The following is a 20,271-nucleotide window of genomic DNA, read 5'->3' as shown; positions in this document are numbered from 1 at the left end:
CTTTTGTATTTAGATGATTTACCCCCGGTGTTTTCAGATACAGATAGCGCGTTATAATCCGTCAGATATATTTTATTTGATAGATAGCAGAAAAACGTGTATCTTCACCTATAGATATAGTAAACGCCACGAATGTTTGGGAGTGATTCATCACTTGATGAAGTTAGAATCGACACGCGCGCTATCATTTTTAAATTAAAAACGTAAATTTTAACCGCATACGTAGGTTTTTAAAGGCCCGATCTAATCATCTCCCTGCGCTCCTCCTACTTATTCTAAAATGTTAGCGTGATTGACAAAGACGATACTATATCGCGTTTCTTTGATTGATTCGTTTTTGTGCGTCAGTCCATTGGTGTGCTTGCAGTACGACCAATGGGGCATTCCAGTTTATATTTATAACCAAATATATGTTTTGACAAGACTTTGACAGTTAAAACAACAAATTACAACAGATTATATATTGATTATTATATGACTTGAAACACCACGGCACTGGAATTAAGTTTTATGTGACCTTGAACAGATTAGTTCACATGGTAGCGACCGATGAATCACTCCCAAACATTCGTGGCGTTTACTCTAGCAATATCTATTAGATAAAATAACCTTATCCCTCAGATATCCTATTTGGGTCCTGAACTGCCAAATAGTGCTTTATTTGTCGGATAAAAATTAGACGCATGAGCAAAGGCATGAGGAGATATTGATTTTATTTGATATTTGACAAAATTGCTTAACATAACCAAGACATTGTTATTATTGAAGATTTCGTTTATTCCAATAAATTCGTCGAAAAAACTTACCTATTCTGAGTATGTAGGCTATAACCATTTTAGAACGTATGGGGTATAAACACCAATAAACACATTGAAATGGTGCAAAAAACTATTGTTGCTAGTGCCAGACTTTACAAGGACTGTTACAAAATAAAGAGTCTCTGTTCTGTTAGAGCATCAGAACGAAGAGAACGCATTAAGTTAGGATAATAGTGATAAAACAGTAATTTATAAATTATTTTATTTAAATCCTTTCAATTATAAACCATTACGTATCTACATATTATATAAAATGCTAATGTTTATCTGTGTCGTCTCTACTGAAGTAACGACTTACTCTAGAAAGTTGCTTTTTTTACTAAAAGATAGCTAATTGGCTCTTCTAAAAACTGTCGTCGCCGGGTTTTTTGTTTTTCATTTAATTAAAAAAAATAAAAAGTATTTTTTTCCTGATATCGTGGCGGATGCGCCAGGCTTCAACTAGTTTTTAATAAAGCTCTAAAGTAGGTAAAAAATAAATAAAACTTTTTAAATCAAACTATTTATTTCATTTTTAATTCGCATATCTTAATTCATTAATAGTATAACAGGAACCCTATAAAACCTCTTATTCAACTCACATTTGCTTTTATTTCTTTTGTGTTACAATTTTAGTTTAATTTCTTGCACTATGTACCTTATAGCGTATGATCGAAATAAAAAACGGCGTCCAGTTGGCTGGGAAATGACGATCGATGATATTTCCCAAATAAATTTACATATGAAATGACAGCAATCTTTATTTCATAGCCAATGCTGACGCCGTTGTTTTCGATCATACGGTACATCTCTTCTCCATGCTGTTTTACAAGGACTGTTACAAAATAAAGAGTCTCTGTTCTGTTAGAGCATCATAACGAAGAGGACACATTAAGTTAGGATAATAGTGATAAAACAGTAATTTATAAATTATTTTATTTAAATCCTTTCAATTACTGTTACTGTTTTTTTTTAATTGATTTGTATTGTATGACATTTTTTTTATTATTTGTATATTTGTTTTTGTGCTTTTTTTGTTTTGCTTTGTCGATGAAGCTGTTTTGGCTTTTTGTACAATAAAGCGTTGTTTTTTTTTGTTTTTTAAGTAACTCTCTAGGTAAGCCTTGCTAAAACACCTGTGTTGTAGTCCTTTGAATTCCAGCTAGTTCAACTTTGTTCAGACAAGATTTTTCCTTTATTTTTTCTTTTTTTTGAAGTTCCATCACTTTGAGTTCTTAAAAATAAAAGTAATAAGACAAAATTGTTTTTATTAAATTTTTCTTATTAAATAATTTGTGCATATAATGTGTAAATGTATCAATTGTTATAGGTACTATTCATTTATTATTATTGAGACAAAAGTACCGTATGATCGAATAAAAACGGCGTCAGCGATGGCTATGAAATGAAAATCGCTGTCATTTTATATGTAAAATTATATGGGAAATGTCATCGATCGTCATTTCCAAGCCAACTGGACGCCGTTTTTTTTTCGATCATACGGTATAAGTGCATTTATACTATTTTATAAAATAAAAACTCACCTTAATTACTATCATTGATCCTACCTATTTCTTTACTATGAGAAGCCCTAGAATAATAACATATTTGTTATTACTAACAGTCTAACGCTATTTTTAATTTTCAATATTAATAACTTACCAGATGTTTTAGGATTTGTTTATAAATCTCTGCTTGCACTTCACCAGCTTCTTCCATATTTTCTATTATCAATTGTACTAAAATGTTAATATAATAAATACCTATAACAGTAATATCATGTAATTAAACTATAAATTACTTACAGATTATTTTTTCTTGTTTTAATTTCTTATAAATCGCATTCCATCAATAGATCTATTGCACCACTGCTGAAATTGAATTATCTTTCCCTTTTTCCATAAAGGTAAATTTAAATAGCCTATACCATAATAGGACTAGTTGGAGTTGAACACAAAATATATTTTAGTTGAATTTTATTGTTTTTATTTCCATTTTGACGATCTTTTGACAACTGAACAATAACCTCACTTTTTAATCTAATGATTTGAAATTGCGAGTTTTTGTCTCTGTCTGTTGTATCGACTTTTCATATATAACCATCTCAATTTCAGATATTTTATATTGGCAACACTTTCTCTACGGAGTGTCTACCTGTCCGTAGGCGGCCCGTCCTAAATTGTTATCTATTGGATTATTTTGTATGAAAATATCCAAATGTTATATCCAATAGATAGCAGGCTCTAGATTGTTTATCTTTTAGATGGTTATTTGTTAGATAAAAGTTATTTATTTATAACTGAAGAGACGTGGCCTTAGAGTATTAAGAACCAAGATAAAAAAAGACCTAAAATAGGGAAGAATTAGGACATAACCCCAAAAGTTGTGTCAAATCATCGAGCTTGACATTGAAAAATTATTTTCACATTTATTGCGTCATCTGTTTGACAATTTGAAATTGGCGCGCGGAGCTTGCCGACCAATAGTGCCCTTTATCACCTGTGACGTAGTGACCAACCTGCGCAATATCATACCTTGTATTCTTTGTAGCAGGTGCCGTTATCACCTGTGACGTAATGACCAAACCTGCGCAATATCATACCTTGTTTTCTTTGTATCATGGTTTCGTATAATTTTCTTGCTTTTTTAAAATGCTTTTATTACTTGAAGATATCATGATGATATTCCTGAGGTATATTTTGAATGCTTAGAAAATGAAAAAATTGATGCAAGAGTTTTGCCGTGCAATACGAAAGGCGCCGCGCTGTTACGACAGTAGCATGTTTAATCGTTTGGCTCGCCGTTTTCGTACTATGAGAAGAATTCATCCCCTGTTTATCGAAGACGACCTAGGGGTTAAACTGAAAAAAAAACAGGATAAATGTTTTGACTGGAAGTTTGCTGAAGATTATAAGGCTTTATTTCTGTGCTAGTACTTAAGGCAGAACCCGATATGTTACATTATTTCACATTTGACATATTTGGTTCTGCCTTAGTACCACAGATTTATACCTCTTAAAATTTTGTAAAAAGTCAATTTTCTCATTAACAATAGCGTTGCGCAGATTAGCAGCCGTTCTAAGAACTTCAAAATAATTTCCAGCAATTTTTCACAGTCTCTCAGTCATAACCAGGGCAAAATCGGCAACTCTTTGTTAATATTTTTTTGCCGCAGGCCCTTCAGCGAATATTTTTTGATTTAAAGCCGAGAGTCATTCTGGGGACAACTGGTACTTATTATTTAAGAGACATCCACTCTGTTATCTACTTACCCTAACCAAATCCAAATTATCCCCGGTGATCTTAATGGTGTGTCCGTTCGTGATCACCGTGTACTTGTACTCGCCGAGGTTGGCGTCCGGCGTGCTGAGGCTGTGCATCAGAGCTCGCGACGCTCTGGCCGACGACGGCAGGGCGCTGTCGTCGCTTGCGGACGAGTTGATGCTGGAACTGGAACCGGTCAGGGGGCCGCCGGCACCGGAACTGCCCTCGCGTACCGGCGAGGCGTTCCTTCTGATCGTGTCCTCGATCAGTTGCTTAGCGTGGCTAGAAAACAACAAACGACATTGAAACATCTCGTACAATATTTAGACAAAAGTTACGTTGACGATGGGTGGAGCGAGTATTGTAGCGTACCGAGAACGAAAGGAACATCAAGGAAAGAGTCTTCAAAACGAACGCAGAGTGTCCCGGTTAGTGATTGGCATTACTATTTTTTTATTGAATTGAATTGATCTCATAATGAATCGACTCTGACGATTCGTTCATTTGAACAAACTAAAAACACATTTTGCGTATTACCGTTATAAATAGATCTTTTTTTTTGTAAATAACTTTCACATCGCTGGCATTTTATATTCATGATGTCGCGTCGTTCAACAAAACTTGTAAATGTTCACGAACATACAGAAAAGCCCTAAAAAATTAATGTATCGATCACTAATCCTAAAGTCCAGCTATGGAGGGTAGAGGTAAAAAAGAAAGAAAGAACACATACAGAATACATTTGAAAGCAGCGCCAAAAATTTTTAGAACAGGAAATAATTGAAAAGATAAGATAAATATGATGATTAAGTATGTATTTAAATTTAGTGTTTTTTGACTACATTCACTTTATTTATAACTAAGTTCAGTTCAATCCCTTATTGCTTATTAGCGCCACCGTGGATAATTAGTGAACCCTTATTTTCCCCTTGTAGGTGACCATTTTTGCAAACAAAGTCCCATAAGGGATGATTCTCCTCGCCACTAACCCTTCGTACCTCTAACACAGTATCGCCAACTATTTAACGGCCACTACGCTATTCGCGAAATAGCTCGAAGGAGGTCAAGGTCGAATAGTAAAGAGGGTTATTCCGTGTTTCCTGCAAAGCAATGTTCTCTTATTGTTTTTAAGAAAAAAAAAGAAACTGTACGATACTTTTATTAGCACCCAACATAGTTCTATATAAATCCATTCAAAAATAAGAAATGATTAGACAATGTTTTAAATAGTTTTGTATTACTTTATTCATGGGACGCAACACTGTGGATTATAAGCTGATGAAAGGCGGATTGCTAGTTAGCTACATTTGCCCTACAGTTTCATGATTTTAAGTTTTGAAAATATATTTTTAACTATATTGTAATTAATAATATTAGACAATGATTAAAACTAAATAATCTTGTGTAACCTTAGAGGCATAGTCAATTTAATTTACCATCGGTAACTGTTTTCTAAATGCACTGTTTTTGATTTTTCATATCAGTTTAATATAGTGGTTTTACATTACTCTATTACAAACTAGTGATATTTATTCATACTCCATATTTACTCTACATATGAGGAGCAGACTTACTAAGTGCATTTTGTCAAATTTTTAAGATTTTCAATCAAAGGTGGTATTGCATACTACATACAGAGAGTTACAATATGATGCCAGAAACGAGGTCTTAAATACATTTCATCCCATTCGAATTAAATGACGAAAATACCTTAGACATTCTATGTGCTGTATGTCCATTGGCGATAGACAAACAAACAGAAGTATGCCCTTGTGTGCTGTGGACATACTGCTGTTTTTCATTGCCAGAAAAAGAGTTTTCTTTTTACTACAATTTCTCTATTTTTGAATAATATTACTTAAAATAATGAAGGGAACTACGACTGGGGATCATATAGTTGGGGATACAGAGCGTGATAGCAGAAAAATAAAGAGAAATTTCACGTCTAAAGGACAAGTGTCAACAGTTTTTTTCAATTTTTTCATATTTATCATCAAAATCAGATTTTTCCCATATACAGGGTCCCGCAATCGTGCGTCGGGCATCTGTAGCTCCTAGAATAAAAAACTTTTAGTAGGAAGATAGTAGGAATTTTGTTTAAGGGCAGACCTAAAGTAGTTACTAGGATGTATTTCAGGAAAATATTTTAACTTCTATAGGGTGGCTCAAAAAAGTGTGAGTGGATCGGGATAATATTTTTTTTAAATGGAACACCCCGTATATTATTGCATTTTTGGCTTCCTTTCAGATCACTTTATATAATCCAAGATATGAGTAAAAATATTTCGATAATTTTAGAGATATTAATAAATAAATAAAAAATATATATTTTTTAGCCTTTCTTAAAAAAAATATTAAAAATACAAGAACTGTCCTGAAATCAAAACTATATCAGGTATTTACTTTAGATGGTTTGTACTTACTTTGCTATCAATATAAAAATCGTAAATTCTATAGGATGTTCTACGCCAAACTTTCTAAAGTATAAAATAATTTTTCTTCGATTTTTTAAATGGAACACCTGGTATATTATTTTTTCAGTAGATGGAGAATTAAAAAGGAACATTTTTTGTATTTAGAGTATTTCAAAATTTTTAACGGTTTCGCAGATATTCACGGTTTTATATTTTATATGGCATTTTCCACAGTAAATTTTTATCAAAGCCACCCGATTATTTTTCTCTCGTACTTTACCATTAAAAACGTCATATGAATAGTACTGCGTGTATCTGCGGAACTATTAAAAATTTTGAAATACTTTAAATACAAAAAATGTTCATTTTTTAACTCTCCATCTAAAAAAAATAATATACCATTTAAAAAACAAAAAAAAATTATTTTTTATTTTAGAAAGTTTGGCGTAAAATTTTGAACATCCTGTATGATTTACGATTACCATATTTATAGCAAAGTAAGAACAGATCATCTAAAGTAAATACCTAATATATTTTTGATTGATAGAACAATTCTTGTATTTTTAATAATTTTTTTAAGAAGGGCTGAAAAAAAATATATTTTTGATTTATTTATTAATACCTCTGAAACTAACGAAATATATTTACTCTTATCTTAGGATTATGTAAAGTGATCTGGAAGGGAGCCAAAATTGTAATAATATACAGGGCGTTCCATTTAAAAAAAAAATCATCAAGATCCAATCACACTTTTTTGAGCCACCCTATAGAAGTTAAAATATTTTCTTCAAATACATCCTGGTACCTACTTTAAGTTTGCACTTAAACAAAATTCTTAAGTTTTTTATTCTAGGAGCTACAGATGCCCGACGCACTATTGCCGGACCCCATAGATGTACTATTTTTATGATTTGTTATCCATTTTCAAGTATACTAGTTTTCGGTAAGTTTCGGTTTTTCTGTAAATTCGCCAATATCCTCATTTTTCTGAAGCCATCACAAAGTTTGGCCTTGATCACTTCGTAAAGTGGTACGAAGAATATAGACGCGTACAAAAGTTTTGTCGAAACATTTCTCGAAAAGTTTTGCAAAACAATTCCAATTACAATAAAAAGCAAACAACCTGCTCAGCAAACAATTGTCTCGGGCCATTTTCCTGTTTCAGTGTTTGCGATCGAGTGTACCTAACCTCAACTAACCAAAAGCATTGAGTTTTTCGAAAAAGTATTTCTGAAAATATTTCTCGAAATTTCCAGTACTTCCAGAAATATTTCGCAAATAGTGTAGAGACCGTTTTTCAGTCATTGTGGATTGTTCCGTATATTACTTACTTAATACTCTCCTCGTTGGCTCCGGTAATTTGTACCAATCTTTCCTTGGCACCGGGGCTAACTGAAAAGGTTAAGTTCGTATTATTTCACATTTAATACATTTTATGATAGTGTTAAAGCGTCGTCATTATGAGGCAAACCAAAACACTCTGGCATTTTGTTATTCAACGTAACAACGGTATGCATATCAAACAGAAGAAATGCAATGGCATTACTGCCGAAAGTGCTGATGATTGACATTATGGACATAATTACACAAAACCTCGATGCATTAGACAGTTGGTTTGGGGCGACTGAAATAAGAATACAAACGTTTTAGTTAATGCAGACATTAATAACAAGACAATTTAAGCATAAAATTAATGTATACAGTGTGATCAAGATATTTGATAAATCTCCTGATAAAAGTATCTACATTTCAATAAACTGTGAATAATTTCTTTTTAGATTTTATAAATACACTTTGGATCTGATATTGTAGAATGGAAAGAATAACTATAGTCGAAAAAAAAAAGACGCCAGACTTGGCATGGAAATTAAGATGCCATCGATGTGTATTTTTAAGCATTTTTTTTTCGACGGCACGGTAAACGACAGTGACTGTTATGTCATTTTAATTTAAAAATTGACTGTTTCTTTCCATGTTTGTATTTCATATATTCGATAGTCGAACAAACTACTATTAGATGTATACATACTATTATAAAATTATACCGTGTTGGCAACTGTTACTTTTGGGTCAGTATTTACATGCCACGGTGTGCTGTTGCGACGTTGCCACATTTCTCGCGTACGCCTTTCCCTATCAAGTAAAGTAAAATCACGATCGCCAACCGCTTATTTTTAAAAGACTTTTTTTTTCGATAAGATAACTAGATAAAATCATTAGATATGTTTCTGAGCATTTGAAATGGAATTATAAAGATATTGTTAAGGTGTCTATTTTTTATAACGAGAAAACGTCAGCAATCGCGATAATTAAAAAACTCAACTTTTTAACACATAACACGCTATAACTTAAGAACCACTTTAGATACTGAAACTTTTTTTTTATTTTGAAGATCGGATCTTTTACAAGATGTTTAAATAAGAAAAATTCGATAGGCTTGTCTTCTTCCATTCAAAAATTTTAAACAACCCATCCATTTACTTTTAGTGCATAGCAATTTTCAGCAATCGTGTAACTTTTTTATTTATAAAGATTTTCACATACTGTCTGCGAAGAAAATATAGCGAAAATATTAAGAGTTTTTGAAAAAAATACAACCAATTATTTCTAATGGATTTCGAGATATCGATTTTTGAATTCAGAATTCTAATAGCGCGACCACTGTCGAACACTAACTAAATTCCACTTATTTTTACCAAAAATGCAAGTGTTTCTAACTTGCACTTCAAAATTTTCAAGCTATAAGGAAAATTACAACGACTCGTTAATAAATAAACAAATAAAGCATCACGAAACGCTGAACGCATGATGTACACCTTTCCCTAGAATTTTAAGTACTGACAGAGGTACTGATTGGGTCGACCCGGTTGACCGATCGACCGCGACAAATCTGCAATATCACCTTCCACGTCTCTTAGCAATTTGCACAGTTTCTCGGTTTATTTCATACGTTTGGCAACGTGTTTACTGTGTTCAGTACATTATAAACGCATTGTACTCTTCTTACGGAAATCTCGACCCAAAACTTAGTTTAGCCAGCCCTTACTTAGCCAGCCCTTAGTATACCAAGTGTGATTATACTGGAAATACGTTTAATTTTTAATAAGCTTGCGCAGAGTAAGACCGTTAAAAATGACAAATCTATTGAACACTTCATAAGTGCGATAAAAATAGTATAAAAATGGAATTCTATATATAACTATAAAGCAGACAGTAGTATCGACGAATTAGTGAGAAAGAAAATCTAGGAACTAATGGGGTTGCAGTCGGAAAGGTTTGGACTAAAATTAATACACTTTGTTAACGATTACCATTAACAAAGTGTATTAATTTTAGTCCTACTGCAACCCCACTAGTTCCTAGATTTTCTATAACTATAAATATAATTATAAAACATTTTCTCTAATGCTAATCTTATGGAGTTGATATATCTAGGTAAGTATATACGATCTAGGGTTTTCCGCCAATATAATCCGAAAAGAAATAAACAAAGTACTGTTGATGATGAGATTTATCTGTCTCTTTTTGTAGATCAATTAATGAGTGCATTAACGGTGCAAGAAAACAATATTAGACTAATATTATTTGAGGTTAACGATATATAAACACAAATTAAATCTAGTAGTAATGTAATTAGAGAAGTTAAGCGGGTGTTAAATCGGACGGGCACTACGTCGATCTTTTACCTCTCTGGAACGAAATGATAGTCTCGCTTAATTCCTCTATCATATGAACGCGCCGTCCTTTGATACCCATCACTATAATAAATAAAACAGAACGTTTTTAAATAGATTGGTTTACAAAGCTGCAAGCGCTGAAACCACACAGTTGCTGAAAGTCGAGAAGCTGTAATAAAATATTTTGATTATATTGCTTACAAAAAAAAATGGACCTAATATGAATTATAAATATATAAAGTGGATTTTAATAGGTACAAGTAGTGTTTCCAATTTTCGGGATCGGGATCCAGTTTTGAAATACCGGAATAAGAATGGGATATAATCCCGGGATCCCGGAATTGACTCTCACAATGAGAAATCTAATATAAAGAAATACTTAATAAAAATGGAGCTACATACTAGGTGCGTCTCAAAAGTGGCTCATCCCCTATAACTTTTTTATTTTTTCAGATAAAAAAACGAAATTTGGTATGTTACTATATGACTATATAGAACACTCTGAGTAGAATGACATATATGTCAACTTTTGACATGTTCGCATATAGTTTATTTGAAAATATCACATGCGGTTCATAGCGACATTTGACTTGAAATACAAAGTGTGTGGTACCAAACTATTCGTAAAAAATGCTTTTTCCAAATATTCTAACGAGTCACGCTTGTTCCATTTGAAAAAATTGAGATATGATTAAAAATACAATTTGAACATCTTTTAACTGGCCAGAACAAGGTACGAAAAACATTAGACGATCAAATCTATTTTTCCAAGGCTTCTTGATTAAAAATTGGTGTTTTTAACACAGCCATGGCACTCTGAATTGAAATTTAGAGTACGATTTTTTAAGCAGAAATGTCAAAAGTTGACATATGATATGTCATTCTATTCAGAGTGTGATTTTCTATCGAATAAAGTAAAAATATACCGAGGGAGCCATTTAAAAATCAAAAGTTTGGTTGTAGTAATTTCCAGTAAAACAGTAAGTGACCAAACACAATTGAACACGTCAATCAATCCTAATTTATGTCATATAACATACCAAACATTGTTATTTTATCTGAAAAATTAAAAGTTAAAGGGGTGAGCCACTTTTGAGACGCACCCGGTATAATATTAATAAAAAAATACAAGTAACAAAAAAATTATGCCCTAATACAATAATTGTATAAAAATTGATTATTGATTTTGAAAAGAATATGCTAAAACACCGGTTTGGTAACCACTATTTTACAACTTGGTATTCCATATTATACAGTAGTATAAAAAAGTAAAAAAATAATGCACTTATAACTTATAGAAAAAAAAATCATAGATTATAAAGTAACTAACCTTTGCCAGAATCAGCGTTTCTGATCACAACTTCGTCTTTGCAATATTTTTTACCAGGTATTCTGGTAGGTTTTGCGAATTTGCCCGACGGCTTGATCACCTCGCCAGGTCCTAACAAGGGCTGGGATGAATTTAAGGTTAATACTGATGACATTGAATCGGCAATGCTCGTCACAGAATCAGATAGATCTACCTGTAAACAAATAGATCGTTTTCTATACATTGACCCTGAATAAGTTTGCAATAAATGGAATTTTCGTTTTTTATTTGAATTATCTATAAGAAGTTTAGGCAGAATTAACAACTATTAAAAAGGCAAATTAAAAAAATACCCCCTAAACCTTTAAAATAACTAATTAGTAAGTCTACTATTACCATGTAGTTCACCCATTGTATGGTAACCGCAAAACAATTTCCGATGCACGTGAACAACTTTGAGTCACAAATGATGGCGACTGGCGACAGCGCTGCCAGATTGTGATGGATTTATGAGATGAATGTTAATTTAAAATTGACAAACAACATTTTTGTTATATCATTTTTTAAAGAGTTTTACGTTTTATTTTTAATATAATAACTAATATTTTAGTGATTAATTGATTTATTTGTTTTATAGCTTATTTTACTTATTACATATTGGCAAAAACTAGTTATTGGTGGTTATTTATTTATTGATGTACATCTTACAACGCCATAAGTGGTAATAACAAGAGGGTGCTATTAATGCACAAACTAACTATCACAGAATTTAATAAAAACAACTTTGAAAGTGGTATAATGTGCTTATCAATCAAACTTTTCTGACTGCAGTCAAGGGTAATAAAGGACCTTTATTGTCACGTTCTCGTTCAAAATAGTTTTAAAAGACAGGGAAGCTAAAAGCTCTTTGCTTCGACTGTTTAAATGCTTCGGCATATTTTCAACACACAATTTCAAGAAAAGCAATACAAAAACTCGAAAATTTAGTTCTTAAAAGAACTGTTTGTGCTTAAAAGTGCAATTTAAAAAAAAACTTATGAAAATAGGCAAAAAAATGAGAATTACAAAGATTCAACAACACGATATTATACAAAATAATGACTGACACTGGGATAATGTCAAATAATAAAGGACAACATTGCTGAACACGGCGCAATGTGACCAACATAGCGATAATAAAATTCGGTTTAAACTAATTCTTGCAGCTTTCATCTAAATAAAATAACTGTTACAAGCATTAGCTCTATAAAGTAAAATGAAGAGCTGCTCGGTATCTTAAATTCACGTAAATTCGGTAAACAAATTTAAACATGAGTTTACTGAGTCCCCTACCCCTCATACTCATTTTTGAGTCCCCGATTCCTCGTCAGAGGTTTTATATTGATATGTACTCAAACTAGGTTGGAGAACGTTTAGTTAAATTTAAACATTTTTGCCAAAATTTAATTTAGTCAGGTTTATAGACTTTAGTATCAATGTCGATATGATTGATGACGTGCATCGGAAAATCTTTTGCGATTACAATATGTTAATAAAGACTATCATTATATTCTTATATACAGGTTGTCCGAAGAAATAACTGCAAGTATTTTAACTGGTAGTATAGGTCGACCCCATGCCCAACATGCCCATGAGGTTTTTTTGCAAATAAAAAAAAATTTTGAAATTTTATATTTTTCTTGACATTTTCCGGATAATATTGAAAAACTTTTGTGTTCCGCTTGGTCAGTTTCTGGAAATTTGTTTATAGTGATTCGTGTTGCCACTTTCTACTTTATCCCCATTCTGTATGTTTATAAGTTACAAGTTCTCATTTTTAAATTTCTACAAAAAAATACTTAATTGATTTTATTCCTTGTAGATTTTCCAATCATTGTATATTACTATTAAGTATAGTGCAACATCAACTATATTTTAAATAGCTTTTTTACAGTTTAATAAACTGAAATAATAAAACTCTAAATAATGAACTATTACAGCAGCTTTTCAAAACAGAGTGTGAGATAGAAAAAAAAGGGGTTTAAATTCTCAAAAAATAATCCTAAATAATTCAGATGGCATATAAATGTATTTTGTGCCAAATACACGTGGGTATTTTGTAGTGCTGTCAAGAATCGAAGTGAAATGAACTGTTGTTAAGTGTAAAGTTGCGGTTTTAGGTAATGCGATAAAACGACGCTATAACCTAATTTCCCGTTTTCTAATGTTAGGCAAGTTTTTTACTTTTAATCTGAAATTTCCAAGTCGTTTTAAATCTTTCTAGGAGATGTGTCAACACTGGGCGTTCGAACAAGCCGAGATCCGAGGCTCTCAAAATGTTGCCATTATTTTTTTTTAATTTTCAAAGTTACATAACTCGGTTATTATTAATTTATTTTAAAAGAGAAAATATGTTTCTTGTGGCCAGATCTACAATCACTTAAAATACTTGAACTTATTTCTGGGACACCCTGTATAATATAATCATATAGTATACCGAGTGCGTCTCAAAAGTGGCTCACCCCTTTAACTTTTTTATTTTTTCGGATAAAAAGACGAGATTTGGTATGTTAGTATATGATATAAATTAGGATTGATTGACATATTCAATTGTTTTCGGTCACTTGCGGTTCCACCGGAAATGAATACAACTTTTGATTTTTAAATGACACCCTCGGTATTTTTTTACTTTATTCGATAGAAAATAAGACTCTGAATAGTATACTATTTTGACAACTTTTGACATTTTCGCATTCGGTTTATTTGAAATTATAACTTGCGGTTCGGAACGAAAATTTTACTCAAAATACCAAGTGTGGGGTATCAAATTATTCGTAAAAAAATGCTTTTTCCAAATATGCTAGTGAGCCACCCTCGTTCCATTTGAAAAAATTGAGATATGATTAAAAGTACGATTTAAGCAATTTCTAACTGGCCAGGACAAGACACTAAAAACATTAGACGATCAAATCTATTTTTCCAAGGCTCCTTGATTAAGAATTAGTGTTTTTAACATAGCACTCTAGATTGAATTTTAAAATACAATTTTTTATTATGCGTGAATGTCAAAAGTTGACATATGATATGTCATTCTATTTAGAATGCCATTTTCTATCGAATAAAGTAAAAAATACCGAGAGTGCTATTTAAAAATCAAAAGTTGTAGTCATTTCCAATGAAACAGGAAGTGACCAAAAACAATTGAATACGTCAGTCAATCCTAATTTATGTCATATACTGACATACCAAATCTCGTTTTTTTATCTGAAAAAGTAAAAAAGTTATAGGGGGTGAGCCACTTTTGAGACGCACCCGGTATATTACACTATATCGCTAGTCAGGAATTAAAGCCAAATTTTTGAGATGGAGCTATACAAAATCCACATCAGTCGGTCCTTTTCGTTCAACAGCTTTGAACTACGCAAGCGTAAGAAGTGCTTTTCGATTAGTTGATTTATTTCAAAGTAACCAATAGAAGTAGTTTTCTAAGTTTCTATTCTACCACGTAAATCAATTTAGCGTCTGACTATTCGCGCCTTTACTTATAAATTTAAATTTAATCTCTGACACATTTAAACAAAAACAAGAAACGGATAGATATGGTGAATATCTAAAATACCAGGTTGAAATAATGCCATTACCAATAAAAAAATAATATATTATACGTTATTACGCGTTCAGCGATGAAGTAGACGAATCAGATAGTTTTATTTTATTTCGTCTGCGCACGAAAACCGTATTGTTGAACGAAAAGGATAGACTTATGCAAAATTGATATTCCTATTTCTTTTCTTTGGCTTCACTTTCCATTCTAGTGTAAATGCGATACTAGCAATACATTCTCATAATATATTTGAATATAATAATATAGGTATATTAGACAGCGTTTGACTACAATATACGTTTTATTACTAAATAATTTTACCTGAGAACATTGATTCAGCTTCTTCTTGTAATACATATTCATACCATCGGTTCCTTTCCAACCTTTGGCTCGTAATTCGATAAGTTCGAGTAAATGTAATCGAGAAAGCATATCGACTCGCGTATCGTCTTGGGCTTTGTCCCTGAACACCTTGAAAGCATGATCCAATTGCTCTTTATACAGTATTTCCAGATATGCCCCATACACCTAGAGACAATGAGTCATGTCAATAATTCTTACCAATTAATATACCATGCTGGCAACTCTTACTTTTGGGTCGGTCTTTACAAGTGTGGAAGTAAATCGCATAGGGATCTTATTAAGTCGGGGTAAGAGAAATGCGACGGTGTGCTGTTGCGGCGTTGCCACATTTCTCCGGTACATCTTTTTATATCAAGTAAAGTAAAATCACGATCGCAAACCGCTTGTTTTTAAGACTTTTTTCGAAAAGATAACTAGATAAAATCATTAGATATTTTATGTTTCTGAGCACCTGAAATGGAATTATAAGGATATCGTTAGGGTGTCCATTTTTTTATAACGAGAAAACGTCAGTAATCCTAATAATTTAAAAACTCAACTTTTTAACACATAACACGCGATAACTCAAGAACCACTTTATATATTGAAACTTTTTATTTTATTTATGAGAAAAATTCGATAGGCTTGTAGTAGTAATTCTGGTAGCTTGTAGGAATCGTGTAACTTTTTTATTTGTAAGAATTTTCACTTACTGTCTGCGAAGAAAATATAGCAGAAATATTAAGAAAGTTTTTGAAAAAAAACTACAATCAATTATATTTCTAATAAATTTCGAGATATCAATATTTGAATTCAGAGTTCTAATAGCGCGACCACTGTCGAACAGCAACTCAATACCACTTATTTTTACCAAAAGTCCAAGTATTTCTAACTTGCACTTTCTAAATTTACAAGCTATAGGGAAAATTAGAACAACCCGTTAATAAATAAACAAATAAAGTATCACGGGACGTAATTAAATCGTAAAGCTGAACGCATGATATATACCCTTCCCTAGAATTTTAAGTAGTGATTGGGTCGACCGTAACGAATCTGCTATATCCCCTTCCACGTCTCTTTGCAATGTGTAGAACAGGCGGATGAAACTGCCATTTGAATTTTAGAAACACGGCGGAGTTTCTGCCAGTAGCGGGAGAGATGGCGCTGCGTAGAAATTTCATCTAAAGTCCCTAGATATTCATCTAGGGACTTTAACTTCATCATGATTTTATCAAGTCATCCACAGAGTATAGCTTAATTAACAATTCGTTTGATTCTCTGTTGAGTAATTGGAGTAGTGATTTGTTTTTACGGGAATATTTTACGGATTTTCGGGAATTTAGAGTATTTTGGACGATAGGATTGTGAAATTTAAGAGTCAAGTATTTCAATAAATAAGATTAATTGATCGCTGTGATAATTTTTATAAAATTTCTCATAATCAAAACAAATTCTTTCAACAAAATGGTTGTCTCAGAAATTTGGAAGATCATTAATTTTAAAGTTTTATTTAAATGAATTTATATTGAATCAAGAATTTGTATAACACATATTAAAAGGTTAATTTTAAAGGTTGTGCAGTAATTTATGTAAGTGTACGCTTTTAGATAAATATTAAATATACAAATTTGCAAAGACAAACAAGTAATTTTAAAAAGATCAGTTATTTATTTAAACGAGTATAATGATTAATCAATTACTTTGAAAATATATTTGTATTTACTTATTTATATATTTTCTATACCCTTGTATTATTTATCAACTTTATATGTCTTGTTTTGTTTGTAAAAAAAAGCTTCGAGTCATCGAGAATAGATTTACTAACAATTTTGTCCACTGGCTTTGTGTATTATATAACGCGAATTGTAAGATGTTTCTATTTGAATAGGTCATTAAAGTTGAGATTAAAGTTATACCAAATTATATACACGTTAACTAATATATCTTTTATATAATGATTTATTTATTTATAATTTATAACCTTTTTTATAATTATTTATAACTGATTGTATAAATTCTGACAACTTTTATATATACTTGTATAGTGTTGAATGTGTTATATGTAATTTTAACAATGTTATAATAAAATAATCAAGTTACAGATCTTGTTTTATTCTAATTTCAGGGATAATTTCAACCTAGATTATTAATTTATTTGTATCAAAATACATTATTTATATTTTGTAAAATGTTTTGTTACAAATAAATTCATAATCTAGATTGAAATTACCAAATATAAGTAAAAAACTTATGAATTGGCAGTAAAGGTCCATTTAAAAATATGGCGCCAACTTTTAGTTCTGCCAGTGGCCCGGATCGCGTCGAGCGCGTTTCCAGGCTTTAACATAACAAGTTCAAGTCTTTCAGTTAGTTATTCTATGGTGTAGAGTTTCTCGGTTTATTTCATACGTTTGGTAACGTTTTTACTGTTCTATCTTTGTTCAGTACATTATAAACGCATTGTACTCTTCTTACATACGGAAATCTCGACCCAAATATAACCTTTGCCAGCCCTTAGTATGTCTATCTTCTTACAGTGCCATACTCTATATACAGAGCGTCGGCTATCTCTCGCATGTATTATATATGATGTGTGTCATCAGTGTTTCACAAGTACACGGGACCTACAGTTTATCGCCGAATCCGAACGGCACTATTTGAGGCTGTAAAAGGCAAATATACTCAAGGTGGTTTGACATTGCCTTCTTTGAGGTGGCTCGCTCTATTTAGATAGATAAATATTTTTATTTTAAATAAATAAAGCGACCGTACTGGCTGGGGATCAAACCCAGTACCTCTCGCACTGCAGATCGACACAATATTGCTGAAGCTACTGCCAGCCACCATATGTCTATCATTAATAGAACAAAATATATCGATTACTATCAGTGAAGTTAGCAAAGATTTTTTCAATTAAATGTCAAATGACACAATCTAGATATAACTATCTCGGCAGTAGTATGTCAACCGTAATGATAGATAATCTGGATTAATGGAACCAAGTCCAGTATGATGTAACGGGGGAGCAACTAAGACCTCCAACATTTTTATTGGAAACACAAAACCAAAGAATAATTCAATAATTTGCATTAGCATACATAATTCATTTTCGCGCTTAGACAAGTTGTCAAGTAGTGGGGCTATAGTTAGTAATTTGTAAATAGTTCAAAACAAATAACATATATCTTGTGGGATTTTACTTCCTCATTCAGTGCCTTTGCTCTATAGAGATTGTTAGCAACCTCACCCATGTACTTGTGATGTGTGTCATTAGTTGTGTGTTTCACAACTACATGAGAACATACTACCAAATTGCATTAAATTAAATACTGTATGATCGAGAAAAAACGGCGTCCAGTTGGCTTAGAAATGACAATCAAAGACATTCCCCATTCCTCATATATTTTTACATAAAAAATGAAAGCGATCTTCATTTCATAGCCATCGCGTTTTGACGCCGTTTTTTTCGATCATACTGTATTATTTATGGATGTATGTAAATGCCTACCTTAAGATGCTGGCACAGATTAATAATACTGTCTTTATAATTTATATCAGGTATATTTGAGATCAAAAGGGCTGCTACTTGATCCACAGCTTGGAGTACGCCTTCAACTGTAAATTGTACAAAAGGTATTATATTTTTTTATTAAATAATAATTCTAGGGAGTATTGACTGAACTCTTATAAATTAAATAATATATAATTCTATGATAGAATTCATACATTGATGCATAATTTTTTACTATTTTTACTAAATAGTAGACACAGCATCAAATTAATCTAATCTTTAAATGTTTATATTTTGTAACATAAACAACTTTAGAGAATGCCAGACAAAAAAAACAGCAACAATATTGTTATGCTTTCATAGCAAGTAACTTATTAAGAGATGTTACAACATATTTTTATTGTATATTTACACAAGCTTTAGTTTATAGTGAATTTTTTTATTGTTAACAGTACTTTAAGATATCAAGATTACAGTAATAAAGGAAAGCCAACAAAAATAATATTTATACCAATATAATTTAAAAGAATATTTTTAGAGACAGTAATAGTTAAATACACCCTTTGTAAAGTTTTGTATTGATGAAACGACTAAAAAAACCTTACTTAATGACAATGAATCTCAGTTTTTGTTGTTTAAAAATAACCCACATGATTATTACCTGCGACCATGACTCCATCCTGTCTCAGTTTATTTGCTAAAATTTGTGCTTGACTATGGGATTTAACGAGTTCGTGTTTTTTGGGATGCTTCAAGCGGGAGGCCAAGCCCGAAGACATTTTCGTTTGTGGAAATCTTTTGTGTCCTAAAAAAGTAAGGAAAAAATTTAGGCACAAACCTTGGTGTGAGTCACAATTGAATTTTCTAATCGCTTGTGTTTAAAAACACAAAAATGTCACACTATATAAACTAAAAAAATATAAATTTTATGAATTCTGTAAAAGTATAAATAGCTACCTTGTTGGGAATCGAATTTTTTATTTGTAATATTGTCGTCGAAAATCTCACCTACGCTATTAATACGCGAGTCGAAGCAGCGAGATGAGTCGACTTTCAACACGCATGTGCAAGTAATATCGTCGCACGCATGTGTGCTTTTTTTTAAATAATATGGTTTTGAACCTTTAGAAAATCCTCTGGAAAATCTACAAATTGCCAATAATTTGTAAATATATTTTAATGTAAATATATAGCTTTGATTATCATCGTATAAGTTAATAAGAATACCCTATAAAACTCGAGGTATTTTCTTTATTTCTTCTAGATCTTTGAAGAACTTTGATTCTAGACAAATGGATTTTCTCAAACTTTTTTGCTAAATTCATGAAAAACGTCAAAAATATGAAAAGTTCTGCACACTGTCAAAATGAACCA

At 31.7% G+C, this 20,271-nt stretch overlaps 1 protein-coding gene across 2 annotated transcripts in view; it reads right to left on the bottom strand.

Annotated features, from left to right (window-relative positions):
- The window catches only part of LOC115877544 (eukaryotic translation initiation factor 4E-binding protein Mextli), a 31,484-nt gene extending 11,252 nt beyond the window's left edge, over positions 1–20,232 (bottom strand). Inside the window, exons 1-9 of one of the 2 annotated variants that reach the window (XM_030893780.1) lie at positions 20,125–20,232; positions 19,855–20,042; positions 19,559–19,702; positions 18,895–19,001; positions 15,366–15,572; positions 11,483–11,675; positions 10,162–10,233; positions 7,807–7,867; positions 4,070–4,343 (exon numbers count right to left, since the gene is read on the bottom strand). In XM_030893780.1, the coding sequence (XP_030749640.1) occupies positions 4,070–4,343; positions 7,807–7,867; positions 10,162–10,233; positions 11,483–11,675; positions 15,366–15,572; positions 18,895–19,001; positions 19,559–19,702; positions 19,855–20,042; positions 20,125–20,222 (1,344 nt within the window). In that variant the 5' untranslated portion in view covers positions 20,223–20,232. The remainder of the gene's footprint in view (positions 1–4,069; positions 4,344–7,806; positions 7,868–10,161; positions 10,234–11,482; positions 11,676–15,365; positions 15,573–18,894; positions 19,002–19,558; positions 19,703–19,854; positions 20,043–20,124) is intronic. The other variant, XM_030893781.1, reaches the window with a different exon arrangement.
- Positions 20,233–20,271: the final 39 nt, after the last annotated feature.

Source organism: Sitophilus oryzae, unplaced genomic scaffold (assembly GCF_002938485.1).
Source record: "Sitophilus oryzae breed Bouriz unplaced genomic scaffold, Soryzae_2.0 scaffold_1494_pilon_pilon, whole genome shotgun sequence".
In the NCBI taxonomy this organism is placed as follows: domain Eukaryota; kingdom Metazoa; phylum Arthropoda; class Insecta; order Coleoptera; family Curculionidae; genus Sitophilus; species Sitophilus oryzae.
The sequence above is the reverse complement of the archived record's forward strand: the minus strand, read 5'-3'. Positions and strand labels throughout refer to the sequence as shown.